Below are 16,463 nucleotides of genomic sequence, written 5' to 3'. Positions count from 1 at the left end.
CGGGCGGCCGGCTTTCCTCTTCGGCAGGACTGCTGCACACCGCCTGCGTTACTGCACCCTGCGTGGCTGGCGAGCACCTCTGGGCAGAGGACAATGAGCCCAAGCAGAGCTCGCTGCCGCTGGGGCACGTTAGGGAGGCTCTGCATCCCCACGCAGCCCCGCGTGGCGCGCAGAGGGGGGACACTCCAAGCTGGCGAGACTGCTCGGACAGTTACCCAAGCCTCACTGGGATACACACGTCCCCAAAAAAGACCCCACCTATCCCACTGTTAACAGCCATTCAATGTGTAGATGCTTCTGGGCTGTTTCCAGTTTTTTTCTCAGCCCCTAACACCTGGGTCAGGAATATTTGAAAGGAAATGCTGAGATGCGTCTGCTGGCCCCTAGCAAGGAGGCTTTGCTTTCTTGGCCGTAGCATACCCGCATACCCGTGGAGGGCATTAGACAGGGCTTTGCAAACCAAATCACGCTGAATGGATGCATCTCCTGGGTGGCTCAAACCCCATGTTCATAAGGGGCCAGGCACTGGAGTGCAAAGTGCTCCTCAAGCCGGGAAATAGGAGAGAAGTTACTGAAAAGAGCTGGGAGGGGGGAGGCCTTTGTACGGCTTTTGCTGAATCTTTTGCATTCCCACCAGCACCTCTGAAATTAGTGCCTAAGAAAGGGTGGCTGGGTCGCTTTGCAAATGTGGCATTGAGGTCACATCAGGAGAAATGGGTCAGGCATCGGGTGCTATTAGACATGCAATACTTCTGAACAAAGGTACTCACCTGGGTGGCTGAGTTAGGAACTGCCAGGAGCAGTCCTTTTGACCCTCTCCTTAAATAAATAATAATAAAAGGAGTCCTTTATAGTAAGGAGTGGTAGTTTTTCTCTTGTCTTCTTTGAAGAAATAGAGGCATGCAAAAATGGGAATGAAGGCAGCTTTTGGGGCACTAGCTATAGGGAGAAAAAAAAAATTGGCAAAAAAAGGGCAGAAAACCACTTCTGCCCTGCTCTGTGAAACTTTTGCATTCTGGAAAGTGAAGAAACCTGGACTAGAAATGTTATGAACCTACCCCACTTAACAAAGTGCCTGAGCCTGCAATAAGAGTTGCCTTGGAAAGCCAAGATGTTCCTCCAGAGCTGAACCTGCTGGTTGTAGGGCAGGAGCGTGGCTTGGACAGTGCGTCTGCAGGCCATCACGCTCCTCCTCACTGTTCACATCTGCTTTCTGCAGTGCTGCCTCCCTTCATAGGAGACGATGCAGCTGGAGACGCAGCAGGTCACAGGTCCCGGTGCCAACATCAGCATCTTTCCCCCTCTCACCTTTCTCCTGACAGGCGTCCCGGGGCTTGAACACAGCCCCCACTGGCTGGCAGCACCCGTGTGCGCTCTGTACCTCTTGTCTGCTCTGGGGAACGGCACAGTCCTCTTTATCATACTGACCGAGCCGAGCCTCCACACCCCCATGTATCTACTCCTGCTCATGCTGGCTGTGGCAGACCTGGGCCTGTCCACCTCCGTCCTGCCAACAATGCTTGGGGTATTCCTGTCCGGCTCCGGAGAGGTCAGCTCCAATGCCTGCTTCTCTCAACTCTTCTTCATTCATGCTTTCTCCATCATAGAGTCCTCCGTGCTTCTGGCAATGGCCTTTGACCGCTTCGTGGCCATTTGCTACCCTCTGAGATACAACTCCATCCTAACCAATGCCAGGGTGCTCCAGATCAGCCTTGTGATTGCAATCCGGGCCATTGCTCTGCATGCCCCCCTCCCCTTCCTCCTCCAAAGACTGCCGTACCGCCAGACCAACATCCTATCCCACTCCTACTGTCTCCACCCCGATGTGATGAAACTGGCCCACGCTGGCTCCAGAGAGAGCACATACACTCTCTTCATCGTGCTCAGCACCATGGGCCTTGACCCGGTGCTCATTGTCTTGTCCTATGCCTGGATTCTGAGGAGCGTTCTGGGCCTCGTCTTGAGGGAAGAACATGTCCAGGCGCTGAGCACGTGTCTCTCGCACATCTCCGTGGTACTGATCTTCTACATCCCCATGCTGGCTTTGTCCCTCATCAACCATCTGGGCCTTCCTGTCCCTGCCATCGCTCACAGCCTCCTTTCCTTCCTCCACTTCCTCGTCCCGCCAGTCCTCAACCCCATGCTGTACTGCGTGAGAATGAAGGAGATAAGGGGACGGGTTGCCAGACGGTTCCTGCAGGCACAGGGCACCTGGGGGAGACACTGCAGGAGGAACCAGCCCAGCACAAAATTCACCACGCAAGAGACAGTGGGCAGCGGGGCAGGGGTGCATGGGCTGCTCTGACCTCTGACAGAGCACGAATGGGGGCACTGTGTTGCACAAGCCCCCTGGGCCCGTCTGTAGATGTTCAGCTTGGTGCATTCAGCAAAGGGATTAACTCTACCATTAGCAAAAATCACTTCAAGCAAACAAAGCATCTGACTGTCCACATTTGCAATGCCCTCCCATGGTCCAGCTTAGCTCCTTTCTCCTCTCCTGTGAGCAATCCGGACCAGAAGGAGGTTGAGATCTTCTTTTCAGGGCAGCTGCCCTGGTTGACTCAGGTGCCCACTCTGACATATGTCGCAGCTTGGTGTGCAGCAGAGCACAAGGCACAACCCCTTCGCAGGATGCGAGTGTGACCCACAGGTACACGGACCTGCAGGAGCCCCTGTTGCACCATGTGCCGCGTGCACATGGTGAGCACGTCCACTCATTTACAGTGGGCTTCACCAACTCCATGGGTCACTCCTCCGTGAATGCTTCCCATACCACATCAGGTGACATTTGCAGGGAGGAAGGTTGAAGTGCGTGAGAAAATAAAGGTGTGTTTTAACTGCAGTTGCTGCAAATCCTACTCTAGCTCCCGATGTGCTCCTGCAAATAAACAGCAGCAAACACCAAAGGAAAGTCACCTGGTTCCAGCGTGTCTCATCTGTGTGGATTCGTTGACCTCTAATCAACCACGGTTTGTTAGCTGTTCCCTCAATAAAGGAAAACAAATAGAAAATTTCACTTTCCCTAGCTCCTGGTTGTTACGAAACTTTTAGAAACAGAAGGTCTTAAAACGTCTGTCCTCCGGCCAAACTTGTCTGAATTTGGCCAATGCTTCAAAAGTCATGGGAAGCAAGGAAGGACGAGTAGACAGACACATCCATAATCACATAAATGCAGCCACTTAGAGAAACTGCTTATCACTCTTGTGCTGACATGGAAAGGAGCAGTCATTTGTAATATCCCCAAATGAATATTTAGGGTTTGAATATTAGATTTGTCACAAACTGGTAAACGTTGGAGTTGCTCAGTGGTCCAGCAGCCTGCACGTTCCCTGCAGCCAGTTCATGATTTCGTCAAATAACTGTGGTAACTGATAGCTCCCTTCAATCACTTTTTCCCTCTCAGTGTTGACAATTAGACATATTCAGATTTTTCTTTCAGTCACCTTTTATCTGCCTTAACTGCAGAGCAAATCAGATATGAGGGCTCCTAAATGGTCAGAATAAAGAAAGCACATAAAAGAATCACAAAGCGTTAGTTTTCTCTTAAGCTCCAAACGAACAATTTCTCAGTTTCTAGGCCAGCTGCATGACTTTAAGCATCCAGTTCATAATTTCTTACTTTTAGGACCAATGAAACTACACATCCCCTTCTTTTGACTAGTTCATTAAGGAATACCAGCTGACTACATCTGCCAGTTAACAAAATGTCAAAGGAGTGACAAGCAGACCTAGATCCCAGCTTCACAAGCTATCAAGCAGACACCCTTGGAATAGTCATCTCCTTAACAGTCTTTCATTAAGTACCCCAAACCTCATAATTTCTTCTGGCCCTCTCTGCCACCTGAAAGCCAAACACTGCTGGAATACCTTTGCTCTGCTGGTGGAGCTTAGTCCATCTGACCAATGTTTGCCCTGTGACAGTAAGTGCCCAGCACACACATCTCACGGGTAGCTCCTGCAAGGCCATCGAGAGCAGGATGGGCACTGCTGGTGTACCTGCTACAGCGGGAGCAGGAGGGTGAGCTCAGATCTCCTCGAGAAACTCTGAAGTGAGTAACTGCTCGACTGTCATTGCAGTAAGATGCAGGACATTTCATGCCTTCTTGGCCTAGACTGACAGACAGTATTGCTGTGTGTTGGATAAACAGATGCACCATTGCACTTTAGAGGTGACTATTTACAGTTCCACAGAAAACAACATTTTAAGAGGTTTTAAGAGATCCCATAATCCTCATCTTCATGGTATCGTGTATGTGACTGCTAACGTTGCAACAACCCATGGAAGTAGTTGGGACAGGCAGAGACATGTGCTTTGTAGCAGTAAAATTTTTTTTACATCTTCCTTACCACTGTCTTATGGCTAATTTATAGCAGGTGGAGCCAGACTGGAACCCTGGACAACATCCAAGGAAGAGAAAATTGTGCTCACATCTCATCTCAGACTCCACAGCTCAGAGCCAAGTCTCACATGTACAAAGCGGACACAAACTAGAAGTGTCTGACCTAGTATCCTGAGCTGAGACCTCCTTTATATCAAACAAGCCTGCTCCTTCCTTCCCAGCGAGAAGGGTTTGAATCAAGAAGTGTCTGTGCACAGGCAAGGCTTCTGCACCAGGCAGGAGGAGAGCCTGGATGGGAGCAAGCATGCTCTTTCTCCACTTTGCAATACCTCCTTGCAGGACTATCTGCTGAAGCCTCAGCCCAGATTTTTCCCTCGTGAAGCAGTTAAGCAAGGATGGAAAGTGCTTGCTTGAGCATGCAGAGGGGCCAGCGCCTCCCAGGGAGGTCACAGCATGGCCAGAAACAGGTCAGCCGCTGTCAGTCTCTTCACTGCTTTAGCACAGAGCTCACCATTTTACAGGTCTGAACACCAAGCACAGCAGTGGTGAGATTCAGCTCCATCATAAAACGAGACATCACCCAATGCTTTCACCTGCCCACCACTTGTGCTGCAGCAGGGCCCAGAAGCCCCACAGGGCTCCTTCCCCACTGTGGTAGTGCTGTACTTTTCTATGTCCCAGGATTATCAAAGTACCACCCCAGGGATGCTAGACTACAGCGTGAAGCACAGACACATGCCTCCAAACATGAAATGGTCCGTAATGTTCCCCCATAAACTTCTGTTCCAGTGCGCACCTCAAAATTCCTCAGTGCATTGCAATCTGCATTGTATTGCATATAGAAATAAATCAGAGAGGAATGAACACAGTTGCAAGGAGACAAACCCTTCCCGACATGGTCTGGATCTCTTTGCACCTTTCATAGAGGAACGTGCAAGGACACTGAGACAGCTGCATGTGTAGAGAAACACGGTCTGCCTCAGAGGCCAGTCTCACACATCTTCTCTAAGAAATGTTTGCCTTCTCAAAGGAGAGCATGGACAGTCGTGCCTGCAGATGGGCTCAGAGGTCCCTTCGCAGGACACTGCTGCTTGGCAGTGCAACGCGATGGACTGATCACGTCCATTTCACTGCAGATCCAGCGCTCTTCTCTCTGAAGCTGCTCCTCGACCCTGCTCTAAGGAAACGGCTCTAAGAAAACCTCCCTCTCTGGTCATATTTCTCCCATACCACAAACTTTAAACAGCCACAGTCCCAAAGACAAGGCAGATAAAAGCCCAAGAGCAGGAAGTAAATGGAACAGAAATCTTAGGCATGGAGGCAGGATACCCAGCTTGTGCTGCACAGCCCTGAGGAGTGCAGAGGTTTCTGAACTGGCTCCTGCAAGACCAACTGGTTCATAGCAGGACAGAGGCATGCCAGCAGCCAGGCTAGTAAGCCCAGCAAGGACACGCTCACAGCAGCGTGCTGCGCAGTGTGTGTTCACCAGCGCACGTCTCTGCTGCTGCAGGGATGTCTGCCTGGTACACCACTGCTGGCTATGACATGGTACAGGCATGACCCTACAGCCAAGGGTAAAGGTGGGGAGCACAATAGATGTTTTTTGTTCCTTTGTACGCTTGGTGCATGGGCAGGATCTGAATATCACAGCCCCAGGCCCAGCTGGAGTCAAGATAAGAGGTAATCTTACAAGCCAAGGCAAAACAATAGCCAAATCCACTGCCAAAGCGTGCTTACCTGGTCAAAGCGAGTGCCAAGCCCAGTGATGGATCCTGTTCCCCTGGGGCTGCGACTAAGAGGCTGAACTGTGATTTAGAGTGCTGCTTCGGTTCCCAAGGTACCGGCTGATCCCTGCAGAGCTGCACTATAAATCCTTTCCTGGTATGGCACTGGCAATTGCTTTCTCCAAGAAGGTTGCTCTGCTTGTTCCCTGTGCTGTGCGGACAGCTCTTCCTGCATATGGATGGAGAGCACAGGTAAACAAACAGGCAATTGTACCTGATTTCTAGCTGCATTTCAACCTCCGATTGTCATGGTGCAGTCACCTGAAGTGGTGCGATCAGTAGGATGGGTTATTTCCCCGCAGTGTTTAATGAATGTTATGTGTACCTTCTACCATTCGCTTTCCCCGTCTTTGGCACACCGGGCATAGCCACAGAAAGGCAGAGAAAGGCACTTAAGTACGTTACTGAAGCTAAGTCATTCCCTGGTGAAAAATGAATTGGGGCAGAAGAACAGAGGATCAGCATTTAGGACAACGAGACATATCCTAAAATTGTGCACTGCGGGGTCTTGCGGACAATAACTGTTGCCTGGAGAGACAGGTGAGCAGAGGCAGGGTGCTGTGTTATGCATTATTTGGGTTGGTCAGAGCTATGAGAACACACTATTTGACGATAGATAGAGTTTGGTGTCAACAAGTGCAAGGTCTGAGCTGTGGAAAGAAAACTTCATGCACGTTTGTACTCAGTAATAAGGGACTCTCCAGTCTAGTAGACAGCGGTGTGCCAAGAAGCATAGGTGGGAAAGCGAATACAGGAAAATTTGAATGAGAAAAATGTGAATTTTTAGCAGCCAGAGAAATTACATGAGGGACAGAAAGAGTACATGCTTTCTCAGCAAGGAGATGTTGCTGGGGCACAAATGGGGGAGTGCAGCCCAGCCAGGAGCAAACTCGGGTGGGAGATGTCATAATTTTTAAACATCTGCATGAAGAGGTCTGGAAACGACTGTACTCCGAGTAACAGGGCAAAAAGGGATGGTTCTGATTTGGAGCGCAGCTACTGGATGAACAGGGCTGGGTGACAGCAGGGGACTCTCTGTAACCTGTGAGACCCAGGAGTGAGTCTCAGCTTGCAGATTTCAGTGCACGTCCTGGCCGCATCTTAACCCCAGGCTAAAATGAGACCAAGGGCACTGTGTTCCCTCCCCACCTCGGTCCCACACCCAGCCTTGAGATGAAGTCTCTGGACAATGGCAAATACCCCACACTCTTAAGAAGTCATTCCTACTACTTTTTTTAAACATTATTTAAATCTTATTTGTCTTCACCCTAAGGATGAGGTTTTGTTTTATCTGTGGCTGCCTACTCAGCCATCACTTTCTGCCTGTGTAATATGTGCAGGCTGCAGATGAGTCATCACTTGACCTATTCTTAGATAAAATAGTCAGTTATTTAAGTTTTTCAACATAAACTATGTTTTCCAGCCCCAAAATTGTTTTGACTCCCTCTAAGTGTCCTCCAACTTCCTACTGATTTCTAGGAAGTACAACCACATGGGTCTTAACAGTGGTGAATTTCCAGTTTCTCAGGGCCAAAGCTGTGCGTTTACTGTAGCCTCTCCCTACCTGCACAAACTTCTGTCCTCCCTGTTTACCCTTCCACAAAAGTTTGTGCCATCTGTGGATTCTGTCAGCAGTGATGTTATAATTTTCTTCCAACATGCTAACGGAAATGTTAGAACGGATCAGATTAAATCCCTGCAAAACCCCACTGGAAGCATCCCTACCTGACAATAATTCTTCCATCCATGTTCAACTCTTGAGACCTCACGTGTTGAAGAGTTCCATGGGATAATCTCATGCTGCACAAGCAATAGTTTCTCTCATCGCTTTCACCTGAAAACGTAGAAGCAATGCTCTAGTGCTGTACCAGCCCGATGCAATAACTGTGAAATGGACCGATCATTGGCTAACCTTCCCGAGAACACTATCATGGGGGCAGGAAGGGTTCAGACATCTATACGGGTAGTGAAAACAGTATCAAAGTGACCTGGGATGGAGAAGAATCACGCAGTAATCTGCAAAGCAGCGAGCTTCAGCAGCTCTGTTCTGGCTGGACCATGAGCCTGATCCCAGTGCTCCTGTCTCTCCTCTGCTGCCAGCCCCACTCTGGACATCACAGCCCCTCAGTTAGGCCATTTCTTCCATGCTGGTCTCTTTGGGACAGGCTGCCACCTTGTGACTGCTGTGTCCCACCTCAGAGGCCCCAGCAGCTCCGGGGGCTGCGCTGCTGTGCCCTAGGGCTGCGATGTTGATCCCCATGGACTCGCCCCCACCAAGGCTAAGATGTGCTTGCAGGACACCGGTGATCTAAACTGCTGCGGGGCCCCACATGCAACTGGGGTCATTGTTGCCAACGTTTAATTAGAAGAAAGAGGCAAGACCAGCCAAATAGTTTGAAATAAAGTTTTAGGGTTTTATTTTTACAATATTGCTCACGGCCTTTCAAGACATTGCAGGACAAACACACATACAGGAGGGTAAAGAACAGGAGAGGAAGGTGAGAAAAGAGCCTGTTCCTGGTGCTGACTCTGCCTTGCTGCCTCCTTGCTCAGGGGGCTCTGGCTGCTCAGAGGCCTGGCGGACCCATACCAGCTGCTGCACTCTAGGACTTTGGCTGGCCTGGTTAAAAGAGGGTGGTGGAAGACGTGGTCTCAGCCAGGAAATTGGCGGTGGTGCTTTCTCTGGGTGAGTGAAGATGCTAAGGGACCAGGGACACCACAGCATCCTGGAAGGTGTCAGAACAGCAGATGTGTTGGGACATCTCTGTTTTCGGTCCACTGTTACCCAGCCCCGAGATTCTTCCCCAGATACTATTTTTCAGATTTCTCCCTACAAAAAGACTGGCTTTGCTACCTCACTTAGTGACTCTCTCAACCTCAAGACTTTGGTTGCTTGCGCCTAAAATAAGTTACGCATGGGAGCTGCCATAGGAAGTGGTCATTTCTCAGTACACAGTAACCCTGAGTAAGGAAAAAATGAAATGGGCAGGGGAGTGTTTGCCTAGTCTGAGTTAGATACAGAGGGTTTTAGCATTACAGGAGGCTGGGAAAGCTGAGAGGGGATTTGAAAAGCAGCTGGTGACTTAGATCAAAGTGACTCATGTTCCTGATTCCCTGAAATAACTGACCAAGTTTAGCCAATGTGTCCCCCTGCAAAGAAACCTGGAATCTTCTCCAGTCACTCCTTTTCTCCTAACTAATCAGTATGTTTTACCTGCAGATTAGCAACCAGTGATGCAGGATAAGGAAAAGCCTGCTTGGCCATGCCCACTAATGGCAGCTCCAAGCCTTTGCTGTTCCTACTGACTGGCTTCCCTGGCCTAGAATATCTTCACCCTTGGATTGCTGCTTCTATAAGCCTGATGTATTTCGTTGCTATTTGCGGTAACGGCACTGTCTTGGCCATCATACAAGCAGAACTGAGCCTGCACAAGCCCATGTACCTGTTTTTCGCCATGCTGGCTGTGACAGACCTGTGTCTGGCCGCCACCAGCCTGCCGACCATGCTCCGCCTGTTCTGGCTCGGCTTCCGAGCAGTCAGCTTCGGTGCTTGTGCCACTCAGATGTTCTTCATCCACTCTCTGTCCTGCGTGGAGTCTGGCATCCTGCTTGCCATGGCTTTCGACCGCTTTGTTGCCATCTCCAACCCGCTCAGATACTCCCTGATCCTGACTGGTTCCAGGATAGCCAAGACAGGGTTGTTGATGCTTTTCAGGGGTGTCCTCTTTGTGCTCCCAACCCCACTCCTCCTCCGACGGCTGCGGTACTGCAGGGCGAATGCTCTCTCCCACTCATTCTGCGTGCACCAGGACATGATGAAGCTCGCCTGCTCAGACAGGAGAGTCAACATCATTTATGGCCTCTTTGCAGTCCTGTCCACGTTTGGCATCGACGCACTGCTCATCCTTCTATCCTATCTCGTCATCATGAAGACAGTCTTGAACATCGCCTCTGGGGAGGAGCGCCTCCGGGCTCTCGACACCTGCGTTTCCCACCTCTGTGCTGTTCTGATTTTCTACATCCCCCTCATAGGACTGACCATTATCCACCGGTTTGGGGAGCATGCCTCCCCGATGGTGCACATCCTTATGGGCTTCACCTATGTCCTCATCCCCCCCATGCTGAATCCCATTGTGTACAGCATCAAAATAACCCAGATCCGGCAAAGGATCCTGAAGAGACTGCACAGCAGCACAGCAATGTGCCCATGTTGACCACAGCCAAGGAAGAGCGGAAAGAAGAGGCCCTTCTTCTGGCCAAGGGGTGGGTGCAATTTGTGTTGTGATTTAATGAGCCATGAACACTGGCAGCCAGCTTCTAGCCATCCCCACTAGCCCTGTGACCCTGCTACCTTGTGCACCATCTCCTCCAGAGATGTACTAGCAGAAAAATGTACAAGGGACATGCACAGGTACATACCAGGCTCAGATTCCCATGGGCTTAGGACAAATGTTTTACTGGGTGAATCTCCAGGGTGAGGAGTTGTGGTGTAGTTGTGTTATAAAGTATTGTTCAGTGGGGATTTTCCTCTGGGCTGACGGCCTCGGTCTCTCTATTTGCACTTTCAGTTCTGGATATCAGTACAAACATATATGGTATGGGCACCTTCATCTAAAAATAAAACAACACAAAAGCCATCTCCCATGTGACTCTGACTTTTTGTTTCTGTCCTCGCCATCATGCACAGCATTCGTTGTTTGCTCCCGATTATTAAGCAGAAAGGTTCATAACAAAACAAGACAAACTGAATAGGAACAGTTTATCTTAAATTTCAGCTCCACTGTGAGATGCAGGTGCAGTTGCTGACTGCACCTAGTGAAAGGTTCCTTCTGTGAGGAATGTGACACCTCTACCAAAGCCTGAGATGTAGCCATATGCACTGCTCTCACTTCCTGTGCAGCCCCCCACACCCTGGTGAAGTCCCCTTTTGTGGGAGGATTAGGTTTTTGCTCCAGGAATGACTGTTCAGCTGGGCTGGGGATGGATTTGGGCCCTGGCTGAGGTTGGTAAGAGTGCATACTCAAGAGGGTGCAGTGGTGTCATGTATGTTGGTGAAGCCCTCGCTCTCTGGGTTCCACAGGGCCCCAACAGCTTTCTCTAAGTCTGGACAGTGCAACTGGCCACAGATGCCTGACTGGGCAACTTACCTCCAGCTGGAGACTTTGAGGCAGCTGTGGACGCCTCAAGATGCAGTGAGCAGGTGGTAGCTACTGCATCACTGACGTCTGAGCCTGTTTGCCCCTGAGATAGACACGTGGTTAATCCCTGGGAGCTGGAGCAGGGATAAAAGCCACGTATTCAGGAATGGCTTGACTCAGCAGCAGTCCCAGCCAGACTGCTTGGTGTTATCATCTCTCCTTTGGCTCCCTGGGAATCACCGCAGGCAGCGAGGAGAGTTGAAACAGAGCTACACGAAAGCAATCAGCCAAGCATCTCAGGTGGATGAAAGTAATTGATGGAAATGCACGACACTGCTTCGTAGACACTGCTGCATGGTCCCCTCAATGACCCCTGCCTGCAGCCAGGACGAACTCTGCAACGCCTTCTAATCCTCCAGGGTGACAGTCACTGCTCCCTTCCAGCAGAATTAGGTATGTTAGCAGATTCCTCTATCTTTATGTATTTAAAAAGCAAAGTGAAGGCTAGTAACCACAGATCATGTTAACACGCCAGCAGAGAGCGGTTGGTCTACACCCTAGCAGAATGCTCCACTGGGCAAGCGCAAGCATCCAGAACTGCCCAGCTCTGTTAATCCCTCCATGACTTGTGGACCTGGTCAAGCCATGCCACACGGTGCCCATGGATAAGTGGGCTTGGTGTCCTGACACTCCAGGGTCTGTGTGCTGCAAGGAGGACATGCCTTTGGCTCAAGTGAGAAAAGTCCCAGCTGCACACCAGTGGGTAGAACCCATTCCTTTTAGAGTTTGGTCCATCCATAGACTCTGTTCTCAGGTTTGACTGTAGACTCTTGGCTCCTACCTGCCCTGCTCTGTGGCTGTGGGTCAAGCAATGTATGGTACTACTAAATTAAAACAAAGCTGCTTCACCTCTCACAGCTGAGTGCCAAGATGACCTATAAACTACATCACTATATATAGACTGAGCTCTCAAATATGTTTTTGTGTGTATTGTGCATACTGAAGTTCTTTCCTGAAAGATCAAATATTTGAAGTTCTCTATCCACAAATGCACAGCTGAATTATAGGAGATAGAAAGCATTGCATATAGTGTCCTAGAGAGCCATATCCTACTACGCTTCAGTGAGCAGACTGCGTAGCACTTGGCAGATGGTCTTTTGTTTCTCACCTGATATCATGGACAGTGAAGACAGCCAAACATCCGCTGCGCCAAAGACTGCTATTGGCAGGGAGCCGCTAATCTTTTTTCTGCTGGAAAGAGTTCATGCAGTCTCTGAGAAATGCCTTTTTTATCAACCTTGCACAAAATTTGAGGCCACTGTTAGATCCAAAAATAGGTCTCCTACAGAAGATCAGAGAGCAAAAAGAATATTTCCAGTTTTGTGCTAAATGTTATGCTATGCCTTTTTATTGTAATAAAGGTGTCACAGACAAAACTTTCAATGCATTATGGGTGTGCTAATCCAAGCACTGGTTTCAGCTCTGTGAGCTATAAGACCTAATAGGGTACAAGTATTCCTGTTTTTCATCTTCATCAAGACTATGCCTTTGGCCTTGAGTTCGTCTTGTTTGAATTAGAGAGAACAAAACCCTCCAAATAAATGGTGTGGAACTAACAAGCCTTCACACAATTCCTCATCCAGTATTCTTTAAAAAAATCACCGGGGATGGTGAATCCGGCACAGCCTTAATGGGACTGTTACAAATTTTGTATTTATAATTGAAGCATCGTCTTGTACCTAATTTAAATTTGCCTAGCTTCAAGCTTCCACCACTGCATCTTATTATATCTTGGTAGCTAGGCTGAAAAGCACTGAGCTAAAATCTTGTCTCTTGAGTAAGGACTTCTAGTTTGCAAATTTTCAGACCTTCAAATTCACTTTGATATACCCAGTAGACTGAGCTCCTTAGATTTTTCACGATAAGGCATCCTTTTCGGGATTTTAATCATTCTCACAGCTTTCCTCTAAGACCTCCTCAATGAGTCAGAGGAAAGAAATGTATGGGAAAGACAAAATATGGCGAGAATACTAGTAGCTTCACTTTCTAATATCTTTTTCTGAAAAGCATATTGGAGAAACATGCCGAAAGCATTATTTGTATACTTATACAACCACTGCACGGCTGGAGGAGGAAGACTCCTGTTTGGATTTACACCCTATTAAGTGCCTTGCTGGCATAGACTGGTTCTGATTTGTTATATAAACCTAGAGGAAATCTACCGGAATCAATGAATCTGGAAAGATATTCTTCAGGTCAGCTTCTAGTCCCCAGAGAGCCAGAACCTTGACCTTTATCTGGACAGGTGATCAAGAGGATATGGTAGAACTGGGTACCACAAGTTTAGACAAGATTTAGAAAAAAAAAAAAAAAACCTGTTGGTAGTGCATAGCTATGCTGAAAAAGTAATAATAAAAATTCACCCATCCAGGAGGTACTGAAACACATGGGTAGATAAGGTTAAGGCTGGATGAATATGTGGAATAAACACCTTTCTTTCACTGTGCATTTGTGATGAACGTGTGTATAGCAGAGGAACTATTTTTGGAAAGGTTTTGCAGACTTTCCTGCTTTTCCACATAACCCCCCGAGTTCAGCAGGGAGCCCTCTCCCTGAGGGTTTTCTTTGTTTGTTTTATTTTATTATGAGATTTTTAGCAAACTCCTCAGACAGTCACTAGCACCAGGTATTTCAGAAACAAAGGGATCTCAGGCCAGGGTTCATTCCAGATCTCTTATTGACAGCATAAGCCCAAGATTTTTGTTTTGCCTACTTCCTTTTCCTTGAGCCCTCTGGAGTGCCTTCATTCAAACTGGCAGTGGGATAACACAAATAAATATCATCTCATCTCTTGTGATCCTTTTCAGGAAGGACAGTTTGAAGGGGTTCAGCTCCATCCCGTGTGCCATGTTCGTGCTCAATGACACGGAGATGAAGCCCACAGTATTCCTGCTCACAGGCATCCCTGGCCAGGAGGGCATGAACCTCTGGATCTCCATCCTGTTCTTCTCCATGTATGTTATTTCCATGCTGGGAAATTCTGTCATCTTGTTTATTATAAAAACAGATCTGAGCCTCCATGAGCCCATGTACATCTTTCTTTCCATGCTGGCTTTCACAGACATCTGCTTATCCATCTCCACCATGCCTACCATCCTGGGTATATTCTGGTTTAACACCAGAGAGATTAGCATCAATGCTTGCTTTGTCCAGCTGTTCTTCATCCACTCGCTTTCTTTCATTGAATCCTCTGTGCTTTTGTCAATGGCCTTTGACCGCTATATCGCCATCTGTAACCCGCTGCAGTATGCATCTGTCTTAACCACCCCTAGAATAGTAAGAATGGGACTAGCGTTCATGGTACGAGGTGTGGGTCTAATATTTCCACTCCCCTTCCTCCTTAAAAGGTTTCGGTATTGCCGGGACAATGTCCTTTTCCATTCCTACTGCCTGCACCAGGAAGTCATGAAGCTGGCCTGTTCCGACATCACAGTCAACAGCATCTACGGCTTATTTGTCATCATCTGTACCGTGGGTGTGGACTCACTTCTCATCTTGTTATCGTATGTGATGATCCTCAGAGCCGTGCTCAGCATTGCCTCCCAGGAGGAGCGTTTCAAGGCCCTCAACACCTGTGTGTCCCATGTCTGTGCTGTTTTGCTGTTCTACACGCCCATGATCGGCTTGTCTGTGATACACCGGTTCGGGGGGATCTCTTCTCCCCTGGTGCAAATTCTCATGGGTTATGTCTACCTGTTGGTCCCACCCCTGATGAACCCCATCGTCTACAGTGTGAAAACCAAGAAGATACGAGCCCACATTGCCAGGGCGTTCTTCAGGTGACAAGGTCAGGTCATATCCCTACTCTGCCCCACCTCTGTTCATGATGCAACTGGAAATTACCAGCTGTTTTAAATCCAAGATAGTACAGCTTGTAAGGGTAACTTTGCCTGGGCCAAGTCCGGTATCAACACACATCTGTACATGCAATAAAGAGAAAAGCTGAGGAATTTTTATTTTCCTTTCTCCACGCACTCATGCACATGCTGTAGTGACAGCAGGAATAGTCTTCTTAAGCCTTGTTTGGTACTGGCTGAGCAAAAGACCTGCACCGGGGGTGCTCAGTGGCTGAGTATCTAGCTGTTTTCACACACCTTCCCCACCTTCTGCACCTGGTGCCTGGGGGTGAGGTCTGTGACAGGCATGCTGGAAGCACAAAACATGTGCTTGTCTGCTGGGTTGGTGCAGGCATGATTGCCCATTGTCAGGGGGTCTTCCTGCAAAACTGCCACCCTACATCAGAGACAGAGGAGGGGGCTTTGGGGGCAGGAGGTGGGTGCTGACATTTAGGAGTCCCAGCAGGATGCTGAGACGCTGCACCTGTCTTTGCACCACTTATACCACCCCACAGTTACAGACCGTGGGATCCTCCTCCCATCCTTGGAGGATCAGGCTCAACTTTGAGCTAGGAACCAGGCTATGTATGCTCTGCCTCGGCCAGGTATTGGATGACTGCTTGAGAAAAGCTGCCAACCAGCTGGATTGAGAGTAGCTCCAAGCTGGTCTGAACCTCCTGCAGCTACCAAGGTCTGGCCAGGATGACCAGAGGCTGCTTCCACCTCTCTAAGTTCCCCTCCTCCTCCTAGTGGCTGCCTCATGAGGCTGGGGTTAAATTCCCTGTCCAGTTAGCCCACCTTTGGCAAGTCAATCACTTGTTTAAAGCCAGTAGAGGCTGGCTATCTAACTGCGGTTGCCGTGCTTCCATGTCAGCCCTCTCCTCAGCTCAGGTAGCTGCAGTCCCCGCTGCTGTGCCTGCCCAGAGCTTGTGCTCTTTTGTCAGGTCCAAGTGGTAAAAGTCCAGGCCAAACCTTAGTCCAAATGGGATTGACACCCAGGTGGCTCCTGCGTTTGCAGTGCCCTGGGTCTTGGTCCTGCAGCCATGCCAGTAGCATGTCCAAGACACCCCAGCAGCACTGAGTGCAATGCTGTCCCAGCAATCAGCTGCACAGGCTTCGCTGCTGGGGTAGTGGAATGCAGGATCGGGGCTCGGGAGGGAGAAGGATGCGTGCAATGCTCTCCACCGCAGGCATTGACAGATGTGTACCCACGCTCGTCACTGAGATGGATATTCAGTGCACAACAAACAAGCTACAAATGTAGGAGGGAGACCTTGAAAGGGTGAAAGAGGGTGATCTGCATGC

General features: G+C 49.1%; 4 protein-coding genes across 4 annotated transcripts in view; 3 read left to right on the top strand and 1 right to left on the bottom strand.

The window, feature by feature from the left end:
* LOC104141509 (olfactory receptor 51E2-like) overlaps nt 1–6,150 on the bottom strand; it is a 40,308-nt gene extending 34,158 nt beyond the window's left edge. Inside the window, exon 1 of the mRNA XM_009670846.2 lies at nt 6,078–6,150. The gene's annotated coding sequence lies outside the window, so the exon portion shown is untranslated. The remainder of the gene's footprint in view (nt 1–6,077) is intronic.
* LOC104141518 (olfactory receptor 51G2-like) lies at nt 1,244–2,305 on the top strand. The gene has a single exon (XM_009670857.2). The coding sequence runs from the start codon at nt 1,244–1,246 to the stop codon at nt 2,303–2,305; it is 1,062 nt and encodes a 353-aa protein (XP_009669152.2).
* A 3,237-nt stretch (nt 6,151–9,387) lies between the features above and the next one.
* On the top strand, nt 9,388–10,338 carry LOC104141519 (olfactory receptor 51L1). Its single transcript, XM_009670858.2, has one exon. It carries the CDS (start codon nt 9,388–9,390, stop codon nt 10,336–10,338), a length of 951 nt encoding a protein of 316 aa, XP_009669153.2.
* Nucleotides 10,339–14,169: 3,831 nt separating this feature from the next.
* Nucleotides 14,170–15,105, top strand: LOC104141520 (olfactory receptor 51G2). Its single transcript, XM_009670859.2, has one exon. It carries the CDS (start codon nt 14,170–14,172, stop codon nt 15,103–15,105), a length of 936 nt encoding a protein of 311 aa, XP_009669154.2.
* Nucleotides 15,106–16,463: the final 1,358 nt, after the last annotated feature.

This window comes from Struthio camelus, chromosome 1, assembly GCF_040807025.1.
Source record: "Struthio camelus isolate bStrCam1 chromosome 1, bStrCam1.hap1, whole genome shotgun sequence".
NCBI classification, from domain to species: Eukaryota; Metazoa; Chordata; class Aves; order Struthioniformes; family Struthionidae; genus Struthio; species Struthio camelus.
This window is presented reverse-complemented; position numbering and strand designations above follow the sequence as displayed.

Bases quoted from the DNA above. Each gene is read 5' to 3' on its own strand.
- LOC104141518 (XM_009670857.2), top strand. From the start codon at position 1,244: ATGCAGCTGGAGACGCAGCAGGTCACAGGTCCCGGTGCCAACATCAGC.
- LOC104141520 (XM_009670859.2), top strand. From the start codon at position 14,170: ATGTTCGTGCTCAATGACACGGAGATGAAGCCCACAGTATTCCTGCTC.
- LOC104141519 (XM_009670858.2), top strand. From the start codon at position 9,388: ATGCCCACTAATGGCAGCTCCAAGCCTTTGCTGTTCCTACTGACTGGC.